This window comes from Pelodiscus sinensis, chromosome 6, assembly GCF_052426305.1.
Source record: "Pelodiscus sinensis isolate ZL-2025 chromosome 6, ASM5242630v1, whole genome shotgun sequence".
NCBI classification, from domain to species: domain Eukaryota; kingdom Metazoa; phylum Chordata; order Testudines; family Trionychidae; genus Pelodiscus; species Pelodiscus sinensis.
The window spans coordinates 39,154,716-39,170,257 of record NC_143057.1 but is presented as its reverse complement, the minus strand read 5'-3'; the positions used below and the strand labels follow the sequence as shown (position 1 = coordinate 39,170,257).

The 15,542-nt window shown below is 44.5% G+C and overlaps 1 protein-coding gene across 6 annotated transcripts in view; it reads right to left on the bottom strand.

Moving 5' to 3' along the window:
* LOC102460994 (TLE family member 4, transcriptional corepressor) overlaps positions 1-15,542 on the bottom strand; it is a 133,769-nt gene that overhangs the window by 89,758 nt on the left and 28,469 nt on the right. For all 6 annotated transcript variants that reach the window (XM_075931744.2, XM_075931745.2, XM_075931746.2 and 3 more), the window contains exon 5: positions 7,649-7,711. In XM_075931744.2, coding sequence (XP_075787859.2) covers positions 7,649-7,711 — 63 coding nt within the window. The remainder of the gene's footprint in view (positions 1-7,648; positions 7,712-15,542) is intronic.

Here is a 15,542-nt window from a genome sequence, read left to right as displayed (position 1 = left end):
CAGACAAGAGACAGACCCAGGAGTTCCACAGAAAGCAAAGATGATACACCAGCACATAATGGAGATTCTCTGGTAGCAGAAACAGAGGCTACAGACTCTTGTGAACCTAGAAGTTTATCAGTCATGGGCTTGCCCACATAGTTCTTGCCGAGGTGCATGCCTGCACGGCCGCGCAGCAGCACTTGCCTTCCTGCTGGAAGGCGAGTGGTGCGGCAGGCAGCTGCTCCGAGCTGGGACCAGCTGAGGCGGTGGGGCCACTGGGAGAGGGGGCTGAGCCCGCATGGTGTGGGGGGGGGGGGAAGGGGGCCGAGATCTGTTCTACCAGCCAGGGCCAGGACCTGCTGTATGGGGGGGAGGGGGCAGAACCTGTTCCAGCTGCCAGGGCTGGGACCTGCCGGGACCTGTCACATGGCAGGGGGGGATTGGGACCTGCTCGAGGGGCCGGTGTCCTGCTTGGTGGGCCAGGGGACTATTCTGGCAGTAGGGTTGCCAGGTGTCTAGTTTCGAACTGGACAGTCCGGTATTTGAGGATTCTGTCTCGGAAAAAAATTAAGAAAGTACCGGACACATAAAATGTCTGGTATTTTCTAGTTAGGTAAGTGTTGTTATTATTATAAACAGTGCTTTTTTTTATTTTTTTTTTAAACAAAAGTGCCGATACTCCAGGAGGTGCTGGTACTGCATCTGGGGGTGCCGGTACTGCATACTGGCCAGTACCATCACAAAAAAAAAAAAAAAAACCCACTGATTATGAGTATCAGTACCTACTTGTGAACTGCCTGGCTGGTAGACACACTCATGCTGCGTCAGTGTGTCTACCAGCCAGGCAGTACGCAACTACACAGTGGAAAGGAGCAGGACGGGGACGGGGACGGATTGGCTTGTGCTTCACCGGGACCATGAGCAGGATGGACAGCACCCCCAAATCTGTGTGCACCTGGGTCAGTCCCGCTCCCTGCCAGCCGATTCTCTCCTCCCATTCCCCTCCCCCCAGCCAGCCCCAATCCCCCCAACAAGCCCCGTTTTCCATCGGCCGGTCCCCCCCTACCCCCATGATCTCCCCCAGCCGGCTCTGCTCCCCCCGACTCCCTCCGGGCCAGCCCTGCTGCCTCCAACCCCTCCCACCCATCTCCCCCAGCCAGCTCCGCTACCCCCAACAACCGCCCCCCCATGCCAGCCCTGCTCCCCTCCCAGCCGGTGCCTCCCCTCCCCATCTGAGATCAAGTTCCTCCGATATTTTTTTTTAAGCCACCTGGTAACCCTATCCAGCAGCCAGGGCTTGCTCAGGGGGCGTCGGCCTGCTTGGGGGGCCGGGTCTGGGGGTCTGCTTGGGGATCCGGGGCTATGTGGCACAGGCCGCACGGTGCGGGGCCAGGGCTGTTCTGGCAGCTGGGGCTGTGTGGTAGGAGGGCTGCTCCGGTGGCTGGGGTCAGCTCTAGCCCTAGCCCTTCCCCAAGGCTGGAGCTGTGTTCAAGGCTGCAAAGTGGTTTCCCAACTGCTCCCTGGGCTGGCCGCATGGCAGCAGCTCAAAGCTGGAGCTGGGCTATGGTGTGGCTGCTCCTGGGGCTGGGGCCCCCTGTACCTCTTTTCCCCCCTCCCACACCTCTCTTTTGCCCCTCAGAGCCCCCTGCCTGCCAATCCCCACTCCCTACATGTCACTGCCCCACCCCCAGCACCTCACTCCCTGCAAACCTTGGGGTGCTGGCAGCAGCTTCCCTCTGCCCCAGAGGGGACTCACAGCAGCCCCACAAGGAGTAGCCTGGGACAGTCCCTGCCCTTCACACAGGCTGCCTAGGGAGTAGGGCTCCCTGGGGTGGGAGGGCACATCTCACCTTCTTAGGGTTACCAGATGGTTTGAAAAAAAATACCCGACACACTTGACCTTAGATCGGGGGTGGGGAGGACCAGCTGGGAGGGGAGGGGAGCAGAGCGGAGCTGGCCGGGGGAGATCTGGTGGGGGAGAGCAGGGGAGGGAAGCAGGGCTAGCTGGGAGGGGGTTGGGGAGAGTGGGGCTGGCTGAGGGAGATCGTGGGGGGGAGAGGGGGAACTGGCCGGCAGAAAGCAGGGCTGGCCGGGAGGGGTGTGGGGGGAGCAGGGTTGGCCCGGGCGCATGCAGATCCCGGGGTGCCGCCCGTCCCACGCACAGTCCTGGCGGAGTGCACGGGCAAGTCCAGCCCCGGGAATTCCATCCTGGCTCAGCCCAGCCCCCTCCTCCACTGTGTAGCTGCGTACTGACTGGCTGGTAGACACGCTCACACAGCGCGAGAGTGTCTACTAGCCAGGCAGTACGCAACTACATACTGATACTCATGATAATAATAAAACGTACTTAATTTTCTCAATTTGTTTCCCCGGACAGAAAGCTCAAATACTGGATTGGCCAGCTCAAAACCAGTCACCTGGCAACCCCACACCTTCTCTCTAAGAAGCGGGGCCACTACCTGGGAGAGTCTCTTGGGGAGCAGCGCCACCGGTGGGTGCCACAGTGGCACACATTCGAACAAGTGCACGTGACATCATCGTTGGTGCACAAGACAAAACTCACTCTGCTCATCGATGGAAAATCTTAGCGGGAACACTGCCTGCCAACATTTGCAGTCTATAGAGAACCTTATCACAGCACCTCACTACACTCCCCTGAATATTCTACAAGACATCAGGGACCACATCCCTACCCCTGCCACTTCACACCAGGGGACACTGAGAACCAACACAGCTTCACATGGAGTGACCGTGGCTAAAATGGGCATAAATATTTCTTCCCTCTGTTAAGTTCTATTCCATTAATTTATTAACTTTTTATATATTTGCTTTTAAATTGCACAGACTTTTCTTTCCACGGATTTTGTTACTGAATAAAATTCTATTATTTGAAAAATAATTCATCTTAATTGCTTCACAATATTAGCTGCAGAGTGCCTAGCAATTTTGAAAGCACCTGCTTTATTATTGTACAGTGACAACTAATTGGATCAGTGACAGTGTTACAATCAACCATACAGCAAACATAGCAACATTAATAGGTGAATTGACTGAGTTATAGTCTTAAATGTACTTGAAGCATTACACAGTTCCTAACAAGCCCCAAAACACCAGGCCAAGTGGCGCACAGTATTCCATAATGCATTACTGTGGCTTGCTGTTGAAGTGATCTTTCAAAGCCTTTTGGAGCCATACAGCTTCACATTGAGTGCTAAGACACCTTGTGATGGGAGGTACAAACCCAACACTGGGGAGCTAAAGGTTAAGGAGCAGCTCTGGGCCCAGAAAATGCTGCTGCTCCTGCTGGACAAGCTCAAAGAAGAGACTGAGCTCAAAAGAGGGCAATTTTTGGTTTGGGTAGATGGGGCATGAGAGCAGTTGTGTGCTGCAGGTTCCTGTCAGGAAGCCTCTCAGGTCCCATGCAGTTGGGCCTGGTCCTCAACCCTAAACCATCACAGGCCTTTCAATCGTGCAGACTGGCAGCAATGAGCCAAGACTCCAGAAGGATGCAGAAGTGAACTAGTGACATCAACAGTAACAAGAGCCACAGTAGACAATGTCCCAGGAAGCATGCACGGGGGCATCCACCGCCTCCCCCCCAGGCTTCATGTTTTTAATTACTACTTCATTGGGTCTTGGGGTGGAATCTGGTAGAGCAGAGTAGTTAGGTTCCCCTAATCCCAAATATCTGATGTTCACCATCAGGAAATGTGAACACTTACAGCAGAACTGGCTCTGAACCCCAGCCATCAACAGTCCCCCAGAATCACTATTGGAATTTCAATATCACTGATGCCAATCCACAGTTTTGTTTTGTTTGGGGGGGGGGGGGGGAGAGGGGAGAGAGAGACAGTCCCTGCTTGTAGCTCTCTCAACAGTCCTATAGCCTTAAAGATGGAAGAGTCATGCACCTTCCTGACCAACTAACATCAAAGATGGTGAGGCCTCCTCAGTGATCCAACACTTTAATCATAAAAAAGCCCTTTCTCTTCCTATTGTGTATAGCAAGGTGTTGAGGTGCCAAAATAGGAATATGTGAGCCACCTATCACTTCACCACAGCTAGGGAACCCCATTTGCTGGAAATCTATCCATCCACCATGGCTTGAACATTGCCAAATTCCTGCATAGCAAGAGACAATTAATGCCCTCACACTTGTATGACAACTGGTCCCCCCCGTCCCCGTCCCCCGAGCAGATTTTCCAACTTCAGAATTATTTCCCAGGGACTGGTAGCTTTCTAGCAATGCAAATTTCCACACCTCAATCACCACTTGCTTCTCCACATTCAGTGCAGCTCTCATTCTGGTGTCCTTGCACTGGAAGAATTTTTTAGTTTGGCCCACAGGTCTAAGAACATGGTCTTGTGCATCTCAAAGTATGGCAGCTAGGGCTCATCATCCCATGCCTGCGTTATGATGCAATCCCTCTCGTCAGTGCCCATTTCTCTATGCCCAAAGTGGCACTTTACCATCTGCAGCTGCACTATGAATGCCAGCGCCAACAATGAACTGGTTCTATGTCTCACAGCAATCTGTCCTCCACAAAATCATCTTGTTCCTTGCTGATTTTGTTCCCTTCATGGCTCTGCAAGATATCAGAGTATCATGTGTCCTGTGCTTGTAACATTTGACATTAGGGCAGACTTGTGCGTACTCCATGCTTCTGTCAAATATGGCCAACAGCAAGGAGGGCAAGGTGGGTTTGTGGGATTTTTTTTAAGACAACATTATAGAATTGAGATAGTTACACACTAGGAAGTTGACCTCTTGACCCCAGTCAGACTTGCATGCCAACATTTTGTGAGAAATAGTGCATTGGAGTATAAGATCCCTAACTATGGTGCACCACACTATGCACTCTTGGTAAGTAATTGCAGCACAAACAGGAGCCAGATATGCATACACAAAACTAATTTTGGTGGCTCTGTGCGGACTTAACTTGTACAGGCCGTCCCCGGGTTACATGGATCCAACTTACATCGGATCCCTACTTACAAAGGGGGTGAGGCCACCCCCCCAGCAGACCGCCGAGACGCGCCGCGGTCCCGCCGCCCGCGTCCTCCACGGCGAGAAAAGATGCTTCGCGTCTCCCTGGTCTGCAGGACTGAGGGAAGTGAGGTGTGGAAGAATAAAACTGAGCTCTGGAGAAATGTTTGGCTAGAGTTTCCCCTACAACCGTGGTCCCCAACACGGTGCCCGCGGGGGCATTTCCATGCGCCCGCCAGATGCTCGGGGCTGGGCGGGGGGAAGCGCCGGCCCCGGGCGCGTGGCGCTGGGCGGGGGGGAAGCGCCGGCCCGGGTATGTGGCTATGGGGAGGGCCGCCCCCGGGCATGCGGCTATGTGGGGGGCCGCCCCTGGGGCGCAAGTGTCGCCGCCCCCTGGCGCCCAGCGGGCGAACGGCCCCGCCCCCTGGCGTCCGGCAACCTTGAAAGGTTGGGGACCACTGCCCTACAATATGTACCAGTTCCGACTTACATACAAATTAAACTTAAGAACAAACCTACAGTCCCTATCTTGTAGGTAACCCGGGGACTTTCTGTATTGACCAAAATTTGTCGTGTATACATGGCCTAGAAGGCTGGGAGCTACAGTGTGGAGGACTAAGATTAAAGTTAAGAGTCCTAGCACAAGTCCCCAATTCCTTGTTTATGCATCCCACAGACAGATTATTCTCCCCTCCGGCAGAAAGAGGAAACAATGCATCCTTCATGATTCTTCCTCCCTCCAGCATATCACTTAAAATGCATCAGTGCAAGCTTTCAGCAGATTGACTATGGACTCAGGTAACCATGATACATGTGGAGCAGTGGGAGAGACTAAATCTATGTTGAACTGACTAGGGCACCACCACTTATAAACACACACCAAATCTTACCCCTTTTTCCACATGAGCACATACAAAGTGTCAAATCTAAGACGATCAAAAGGGCGGCAAAAACTCATACAGGGTTTGTTGGTAATATCTATCTTTTCAAAGTCCATCATCCAAGTTTTCAGTTATTGTGTGTGTAAAGGGGAAAACAGAGAAAGGTATCGCTGAATAAACAGGCAAAGAACGATATTTTTAGGACTCCAATGGAAAGTTCTAACACTGCAGCCACCGAAAATAAAGTAATAAAAAAAATGATGAAGGAAGAGCTTTGAATGCAGGACCAAAGCAAAATGCCACTTCATACTGCAATCACTGGACTTGACCTTTTGCCCAGATCACAACTTTAACTGCAAACAGTGTCTCGCACCCATCTTTTAAACTTTTGCCAGTTTAGTACTTATTGACCGAAGAGACCAATGGCATTGCCTTGAATCAGAAACAGGTACAATGACAGCTTAAAAAAAAGCAGACAATACACCTCAATCCCCTCTTACTTCTCAACCTCAAGTAACTTCTGAATGGAGCAATTTTCAGATGTAGAAGTGACAAAGTAAGTTCAAAGGTTAAACTAATTTTCACATGTAATTCAAGGCAGGATTTGAATTCAGGCCCACAGTGGCAATAAAGAAGAATTTGTGCACTAACTCACTGTGCCTCTTAGTCCTCATAAACACATCTTTATAGACCAAAGGGAATAGTGGCAAGTTTTGATCTAGTCTTGTCAACATTATTTTCATTCTCTCTCTCACACGCATACACACCACACACTCACAGATGAATGTGAGTATCCTCCAGCACATGACCTCCAGCAAGCAAAAGGATGAACAGCTCTCTTGAAAAGCAATGACACTTTGTGGAACAATTGAAAGGGTGGGAAAAAGAATCCTAATACATTCTCAGACTGCAGTACAATGCTTTGCAGCTGCACGACAAAGAAATACTGCTGCAAGCTTTGACTTCCCATCACTGATTTTACTGAAATGAAGCCCTAAATTATACAAAAAAAAAAAAATCAAGCCAGCCTACTTTCAACAGCCCCTCCCCCATCCAAATCCTGCCCCTGCACAAGAACAAAAACACAAAAAGTTTGTTTAAAAAAAACAAAAACAAAAAACCAAAAACCCACACTTGAAGTCTCCTTTCACAAATCCCACTGAAGTCAAGGTAGCAAGGTTCCCCAGCCAACACCACGCCTTTTCTTCAAGTTCCCTGTGTTTCTCAGAAGGCATCTATAATGTACTCAAGAGCATGACAGTGAATAATAACTTTGAGAATATTCTCTCTCTGTAAGCACCAATCATCAGCGTATTTTCCCCATAAACACACAGAAGTCAGAGAGGAAAAAGACTACAGACATAAGCTTCATTAGTACGTTTACTATCTAGAGCATCACTATTTGATAGATATACATACATTTCTACCTACTTTTAATGCCCATTGTCAAGAGCGTAGCACAAATCATGTATTTCTAGCAATTTTTCAATCTATTCTATCAGATGCCAGTTTGACAAAGTCATTATTCTGAGCAACACTGCATTGTACATGACAGCAAAATATTTTAAACAACTAAATTTTGCTTAGCACATTAGAACGTGATCTATTATATAAATGTGCTGAAATTATATTCTACTGAATTTTTAATAAGACACTGATGTTGGAACAGCACCTTGGAAAATGAAATACAGGCACTATAAGTTTCACAAAGCCAGACAGGTCATATAAAGCTCCACTTTTGTAATGACAACAACATTAGAGAAACTTTTAGGCCAGCACCTGCAAACTACCACCTTACCTCTTGGGATAAGAAAGGGATGACTTGTGCACATATAGCATTCAGCCTCTTGACAATTTCTGCCTGCATAAAAGAAGAAGAAAGTTAGTGGATTCTATATTTCTCAAATGTTAATATAATCACATGAAAAGCTAACATATCAAATAACATCTCACAGTGGTTTTTGTGTAATCCTGGTCAAACTGGAATACTTAATAAGAATAAAAAAATAATTCAGTGACCTAATTCAAAAACGGGTAATGGCTATTGTTATTCACCCCTCACATTTTAAAGAGTTTCCTCACAAAACAACTTTTGAGCTTCTATGTGATCCAAAGAAAATTTCATTTCTATGACAAAATCAGAAACGTTTCATGAATTTTCCAGGAGGAGCAGCAAATAAACCAACCATTCTCTTTTTCCAGTACTATTTTCAAACCTTAAAAAAACCTCTCAATTGTAAGATGGGTATAAATACATAGAGAGAAAGAATTTCTGAACTAAAAAATGTATTGGGAGCTTTACGACTTCACTGAAGTTAATGTAGACAGACACTGTCGTTTGAGATTCTGGTTTTAGAAAAATAAGTAATACAGTAAAACTCCAACTGTCCAGCATCCAATTGTCCGGCACTTCCAATAGTCCAGCATCAACTAGAACCCGGAAGTGCTCCGGCCAGCCGGACAATTGGAGCTGCTCCGTGCCACTTCTTCAAGTCTGTTGCTGCCGCTGCTGAAACTGACCAGCTGCGGACTTGGGGAAGCGGTGCGGAGCAGAGCAGCTGGGGCGCAGCCGGGTTGGTCCCACAGCGCCACCCCTCACCCTCTGCTCACCGCCCAGCAGCATCCCAGCTGCTCTGCCCCAGGGCTTGCCCAAGTCCGCCGCTGGTCAGTTTCAGCAGCTGCAGACTTGGGGAAGCCGTGGGGCAGAACAGCTGGGGTGCTGCCAGGTTTGTCCCGCAGCACCGCCCCTCACCAACACCCAGCTCGCCCCACGCCACACCGTTCCCCACCCGACACCCCCCCCCTCCAGACCCGTCACAGTCCCCCTGCCGGAGTACTTCCTAATACTCCGGCATATCCGATAATCCAGCACCCCCTGGGTAGCAGGTTTAAAACAAATAAAAGAAAGTTCTTCTTCACACAACGTGTAGTCAACCTGTGGAACTCCTTGCCAGAGGAGGCTGTGAAGGGTAGGACTATAATAGCGTTTAAAGAGAAACTAGATAATTTCATGGAGGTTAGGTCCATAAAAGGCTATTAGCCAGGGGATAAAATGGTGTCCTTGGCCTCTGTTTTTCAGAGGCTGGAGAGAGATAGCAGGAGACAAATCGCTTGATCATTGTCTTCGGTCCACCCTCTCTGGGGCACCTGGTGCTGGCCACTGTCGGTAGACAGGATATTGGGCTAGAAGGACCTTTGGTCTGACCCAGTACGGCCGTTCTTATGTTCTTATGTCCCAAAGGTGCCAGATTATCGGAAGTCTGCTGTACTTAGATTTTTTTTATAGCAGTTCCCCTGATTAAAACTAGAGAGAGTCATTCCACTGAAATCAACTGCTTCCCTGGAATTACTCTGGATTTAGATCAGTGCAACTGATCATAATCGGATTCTCTATATTATATTTCCATATACAGTAGATGGATTATTATAGATATTTAACCTGCACATTTTAATATAGGTAAGGGAGATACCACAGCAGTTATAATTACAGGGACCTTTTTAAAATAAATTCTACATAAGGTCAGTTCCTCATTACACAGGAGGACAAAATGTCTTTTGCTTGCAAAGTCATTACCAGAATGACAGAAACATTCATACTTGTGCAATCTAAGTTTCCTTCTTTCATCGGCAACCCTTTCAATCTTCTTGCTATGCAACCTTTTAAATGACAAAACCTTAAAAAAAATTATGTAACCAACAGACGATCACAGAACTGCTAACAAAGTATCTATCACTCTATATAAAAATCCACATTAATGAAACATGGTTATACAGCTATGTTATCAGAAGTCATGATATGCTACAGCCATGGCTTCAGGTGACATTTTAACTTCACCCCTTCCGTGTGTATGATACTTTTCAACAACCACATACTGCACATTTTCTGGTTATCTAGCTGTACAGCCCACAAGTGCACTTTAAGAGCTTACACAGTTAACTACAAAGCTAATTTACCTGCAAATTTAACTGACCTACATAGCCTGCAGTTTTTCACAATATTCTACAGTACGTCTCTTATGTATTATATTGAGTAAATACAGTTTATGATGTTCTTTTCATCTAGGAACAAGGAGATTGAGTTGTAGGTGCTAAAATTAATGCTTCTGGAGCATTTCCTAACTTGAGGGTTTAGCAACCATACAATTTTTTATACAGAATTTCCTAGGTTTATTAAAAAAAGCAACAAGAATAAGTTATAGACACTGCTATTCTTTCATGAGGCAGACCCCTGCATCTGCGAGGAACCCCACTCTCTTTAACCAGGCTCCTCTGAGTCCCTCACAAAGCATAGATCCTTGTACAGTGAAGGGGAAAGGCTCACAAAAATCACAGATTTTTAAGCAAAGAGACCTATGACCTCCCTTACACAGGCCATAGAATTTCACCAATTGATTCCTGAATCATGTTTAGAACTTCTTGTTGAGCTACAGCATGGTTTTTGATGTGGCTAAACTATTTTATCCAGCATACATAAAAGGCATTTCTCCCCAGTTACAGTTCTGTCCATATTATGTCAACATTGAAGCACAGCTGTTTCAACTATGCAACTATTTAAAAAAAAAAAAAAAAAAAGAGTTGCAAGATTTTTCTTCCATGAGAAAAATAATTTCTCCTTTCCCACACAACCACACAACTCTTCCACCCTCTCCCATCTCCTTTGGCAAAAACAGCTGAATCTCCCCCCCCCAGTATTTCAAACATACACATCTTGTACCTTTCCCTCTATGGCAGAGTCTGAGCCCGGGGAGCATCAGCCAGAAAAGTGAAAGTTTTGGAAGGTCAGAACAATTTTAAACAAGAGCTCAGAAAGTAAATCATTATGTAGGCCTTAAACAAGCGTGGTCCTAAACACAGAGTACTACAAAACTGCGGCTTCTTACCGCTTCAAAAAGAAAGGTCAGGATTCCTAAACTGGTGGACACAGCAGCCTACTCCTGGATAAAGTATGAAAGATTTGTATGGGAAAAGAAGAATTTTTAATGTTGGTAAGACATCTCAAAACTATTCAACTCTTGGGAGGGGCCAACAAGAGGGTGCAAGAGAATGAAAGAAAAAGCCCACACTTATGATTTGGATTTCTAGCCACAGACAGAGGAAAAAACCCACCACAATGAACCATTACTTTCTGCTGAATTAATCTATCATTTTTGTGCATGGCCTTGTAGTGCTGCCAGTTAGCCGTGCTGAGCCAATCTTCAGAGAATTATCTAAGGTGAACCTTGAGGTTGCCTGGATACATCCTGAAAGCTACCATGGGCAAAAGGTAGACTTTGGAGATAAGCAGTGTTTCCATTTTGGATTTGAAGAATGTGGGAGAGAAGAGACTCTCAATCTGAAAGTCAAAATTTCCTTCTTCCTGGAAATGGAGGGGGGGGGGAGAGGAATTTAATCCAGAAAATAAACTCCCTGAAACCCAGCTCTCCTGACATATCCTTTATGAGTCAAATAGTCAAGCACTTAGGTGAAAGCAGATTAATTGGAAAATTTTATTATTTGAGGCATTCTTGTAGATTACCAAACAAACAAACAAACAAACAAACAAACACTCTCCTCTTTGGGCCAAGGACTGTGTATTAGTATTATTACACAGTGTATTATTATTAGTGCACAAGTTTTATTCTCAGTCTTCAGTTTCTTCAAACAATTATCCTTCTATCCCATTTAATCAGAGTAAAATATATGCTCACAGCCTGTGTGGTCAGGTGTCCTATTATGAAGGATACTATAAAATGCTCCCCAAACACCCTCAAACCCAAACACTTCCATTTATCTTTTTGCAGAAATAAATCAAATGAAGAAATGCATCAATATCTAAACAATTGGCTTGGATTCGTGGAAGAAGTGTCTGTAGAGTAGTATGACAGCAGGTTTAGTGTGCTCTTAACTATTTATTACAAAACGTAATAAAGAGAGTTAACCCCTGGAAGACAGATAGTCTAATTTCTTGCTGTGCCATTCCACTATTTACAGGGAGAGGCACCAATTATGTGTGTTAGTATCTCAGTGGGCCTGTGGTTATTAAGCCCGTACAATACCACTGACACCAGTTTTCCCTGCCTTGCAGGCATAAAAAGAGGCAAGACACAAAGAAGAAAAGAAAAGTTTTAAATGAAGATTAAAAAACAACAACAACTTCATTTTAAAATTAGCCACTTTAAGAGTATTTTTCCCCCTTTTAGATGCTTTTCCATTGGCTTTCATGATCAACCTAATTGGCAGCAGGAGGAGAAAGAAGTATGATTTCATAAAAATAAGAAGCCAATTCCTCACTTTGAAGCTAAAGTTGCCTCGGAAACACTGCTGCTTCCACAGCCATCTAATTTTGCCTCTTTTGTCCCATGGGACCAAGCTTTAGAGAAGCATCATTTATTTACAGGCCTTTCCAGTGGGCTTCAGTTATCGGCCAATAATACTGTGGACGGTACACACACTTCTAATGGCCTATGTTTTGAAACCAAGTCTAATCTAATGGCGCAGAGCCCAAACTCCTTTTCCAGCATAGCCATTAAAGGATGTAGGTTATTGCTGTTGTCACCATTGATATTTGTCATTGTAATGTAATTAGGGCCCTAAAATGATGCATTACAGCCCTTGGCACAGCTTCTATTAAAATCTTTTCTTCTGCTCACTGAACTGCGACCTGCTTTCTGATGAATAACAGACAGACAGCTTTAGGGTGAGGAGCAGATTCATCAAAGTAGTATTTTTCAGCTTTGGAAATAAAAGCCGGGGGGGGGGGGGGGGGGAGCGGAGAGGGAAAGGGGAGGGAAGGAGACTAAGAAGAAAAGCACAAGAAAAAAAAGCCACACAGCAATTTGAATTTCATCTGACCACTTGACATTCTGATTGCATCTGATGAATCTTGCTTAGGACAATATATTCCCAGCCTGCGAATCACATGGTTAATCAGGGTTCTAATCTGCTATCCATCAGCCTATGCCAGCACTGTAACTTCCAATCAAATTTATAGGTTATGTAGGTCATGCATCCCTGAACAACTACATTTACAGATATCCCATTTAAACAGGCACAGATTCGGAAATGCTGTTGTTAGGGTTACTGAATGCTAGAATACTATTCAATGCTTTATGAAAGCTCCTGATAAACAGCTGCTAAATTATTGTCTGTGGAGGCTCCAAAATAGCATTAATGGCCCAATAAAAGGGCAATTGTTCATGCCAAAATAAAAAAAGGATAGTTTTTGCTGCCATACTTTGTCAAATATGTTAACAAACACTGACACTTCTATTACTCCTTTCCCGAGACAAAAAGATGTTTGTTTTTGCCTAAAAACACCAACACAAAGTGAAGAGAAGGGTAGTCTTGGTGGTGGTAATGTTTTTTTAAATACGGTTTTAAACTAGCACTGTATTAAACTATTTAGTTGTTATAACTGAAAAAAAACTGTTTAAAATAATCTTGTTTATTTTAAGCTCTTTCCATAACGGTGTGCTTTATTAACATTTTTTAAAATCAAAATAATGAAACAACAAACATTTACAAACTATAAACATGCTTTTCTGGAATATTTTGTCTCCTATTTGAAGGCACTGTAACTAACCAGGCCAATTTAGAACCCAGATAAAAGAACAAACACTTATGTCAGTCAATATTTCCTTATCAATAAAAAAGGAATGCAACACAAGAGTAACTGTTTAAGGACCTGAGTCAGCAAATCATCCCTTGCAATCTACACTTGGGGCAGATTTTTAATGTTGTTTAAGCACCGAAAGATAGATAGGGGCTTACTGGAATTTTAAAAGCACCTGACTCTTTAGATGCCTAAATACCTTTAAAATTGGGTTTGGGGTAAAATTTCCAAAAGCACCAAAGGGACTTCTGAGCCTAAGTCTCAGTTTCAGAAGGGACTTTGGAGGCAATCAGGAGCTTGTGGGTACATCTGCACTATAATTAGACACCCACGGCTGACTCACAGGAACCAAGTTGGACTCATGGGGCTAAGGGCCTATTTCCTTACAATACAGACATTTGAACATGGGCTGGAGCCCGAGCTCTGGTAGCCTCTAACTGCAGTGTAGACACACCATTTTCGTGACATATCCATAGGTTCCTTGAAAATCAGAGGAACTTGGGATTTGGAGCTCGGATTACTTTTTAAAAGTTATGTAGGCTTCTCAAGTCCCTTTGGTAAATGGGACTTAGTGCTTTTAAAAGTTTTACCCTTAAGCACTAGACTTTAGGGCTTAAGTGCATGTTTAAACTCAGGAACATGTATAAGTGCTTTGCTGGGCAGGAATGAATTTAACCATGTACTTAAAGTGTTTGGCTACAGTGGGGTCTAAAATAAAAACAAAGCTAGTCCTGGTATTAACTAAATATATAAGAAATTCAGCATTATTTTGTCATTTGAAATACTGGTGTTTGCATTCTTTTTTTTGGGGGGGGGGGGAGGGGAAGGAGACTGGGATTTTGTTTAAGATACATAAACCTTAGAAACATATTTCCATTATGTTTCACAATGTTACATAGTAAACAATTACCCCTGAAGGAGATGGGATTGAGAACAAATACTAGTATGTATGTACTGTTAAAGATAAAAGAGGAAAAAAAACACTTTTGGGAAATCCATTTCAGCAATCAGTAGAAGTAAGTGTGTGTGTGTGTGTGTGTGTGTGTGTGTGTGTGTGTGTGTGTGTGTGTGTGTGATATTCACATACACCCACGCAATTAAATTTTTAGAAAAAATAATCAGAACCAGTTATTTCAGACTTAATTTGTTTTACACAGTGCAGCTTTTGTCAAAAGATCAATCTAGTTTATTAAGTGCTAACCAAAAGCATATGCAAATACCCCCATAATATCTACACGAGCATTTCATGAATTAGCGGTAACAAACAAAAATTTACTACATTATGAGACATCCCACACAATTCTGAAACACACATACACACACCTTAGTATTTCACACAAAATTAACTCTTCTTTCATAAAGAGGAGCACATTTTGGTTTAATCACAGATTAGAGTGGTCTCGTAACACTTACTCTACAGAATGGTAGAAAATATGTAAGCCTTCAATATAAATTTTATCCTCAGCCAGAGAGATTCATGCTGTTTGGAAAAATAAGCCTCAGGGAATCTAGACTTGATTTGAAGTCAGAAATACAAAGATTCTCCTGTGGGCAACTGCTCCTTCACTGTGCCAACTATTCAAGTTTAGGGGGTTTAGTTTTTTAAGTCTCTACAATCTGCACATATCCACATGGGTTGAATATAAGTGTGATGATCAGACTCTGCCAAACGAACCTGGGTATAATATCCATCTCGCTTTCCTTATAGTTTTCTTTACAAACATCCCAACTGGATACTTACACTTTATAATTAGTTTATATGCTTATTTTGCACAAAATACTACATACAGTGACATAAGCAATCAACTGAAGCACCTGAAGTTTCAGGATCAATTTACTAATGTACCTACAACTCTCTGGGCTGCTTAAGCAAACTGATAAGACAGGGTTTTTATTTATTTATATACTGCATGTCTCTGGAACTATGTAAATTGCAATTTAGTTCTAAAAACGTACATGGATCACTCATAATTAGTGAAAATCCAAATCAACGAAGTTGACCATGGTACTTTCAGGCCTGTCACTTGAAGAAACAGCAGCAGCAGCAGCAACAACAGAAAAGAGCTGGCTTAATATCTGCATCTAACTGAGTGTGCGGACA